Raw genomic sequence first — 501 nt, 5'->3', positions numbered from 1 at the left:
TCCACAACATTAGAAACGATGTTGAAAATACCCAACGATAAAAGCGCCAGCAGTTGTAATACCTAAGTAATAATAACAGCAGTAATATCGTCAATACCAACGGCAATACCAAAACAAAGATTAAAGAAATAATAATAACATCAGTAGACAGAAAAATGCTCTTCCTTCCCCAGGTTCTCACACGAATGGGGATCAACGACCTGTTTAAGGAGACCAGTGACCTGACGACCTTCTTCGCCGGGGGAGGTCGCCACCGGCTTGACTGGGCTCTCCACACGGCGGCGCTGAAGGTGGACGAGCGAGGGGCCTCCTCGGCAGCGATCGCAGGGGCCTCTAGCGCACCGGCCTCGACGCAGGAGCCTGTGCCCTTCCGCTGCGACAGGCCCTTCGCCTTCCTTGTTTACGACAATGTAAATCGCAACATTCTCTTTGCTGGGGTCTTCAGACTGCCGTGAGTCCCAGTCGAGGGATTGGGACGGCAAATAAATATATCTGGATTTA

The 501-nt window shown here is 50.9% G+C and overlaps 1 protein-coding gene across 2 annotated transcripts in view; it reads left to right on the top strand.

Moving 5' to 3' along the window:
- Positions 1-501, top strand: part of LOC119586242 (leukocyte elastase inhibitor-like) — a gene marked incomplete at its 3' end in the record, with an annotated part of 8,569 nt that extends 8,068 nt beyond the window's left edge. For both annotated transcript variants that reach the window (XM_037934946.1, XM_037934945.1), the window contains 1 exon segment: positions 174-501. In XM_037934946.1, coding sequence (XP_037790874.1) covers positions 174-455 — 282 coding nt within the window.

This window comes from Penaeus monodon, chromosome 21, assembly GCF_015228065.2.
Source record: "Penaeus monodon isolate SGIC_2016 chromosome 21, NSTDA_Pmon_1, whole genome shotgun sequence".
NCBI classification, from domain to species: Eukaryota; Metazoa; Arthropoda; class Malacostraca; order Decapoda; family Penaeidae; genus Penaeus; species Penaeus monodon.
Note: the sequence above shows the minus strand (reverse complement) of the source record. Positions and strands in the feature narration are given on the sequence as shown.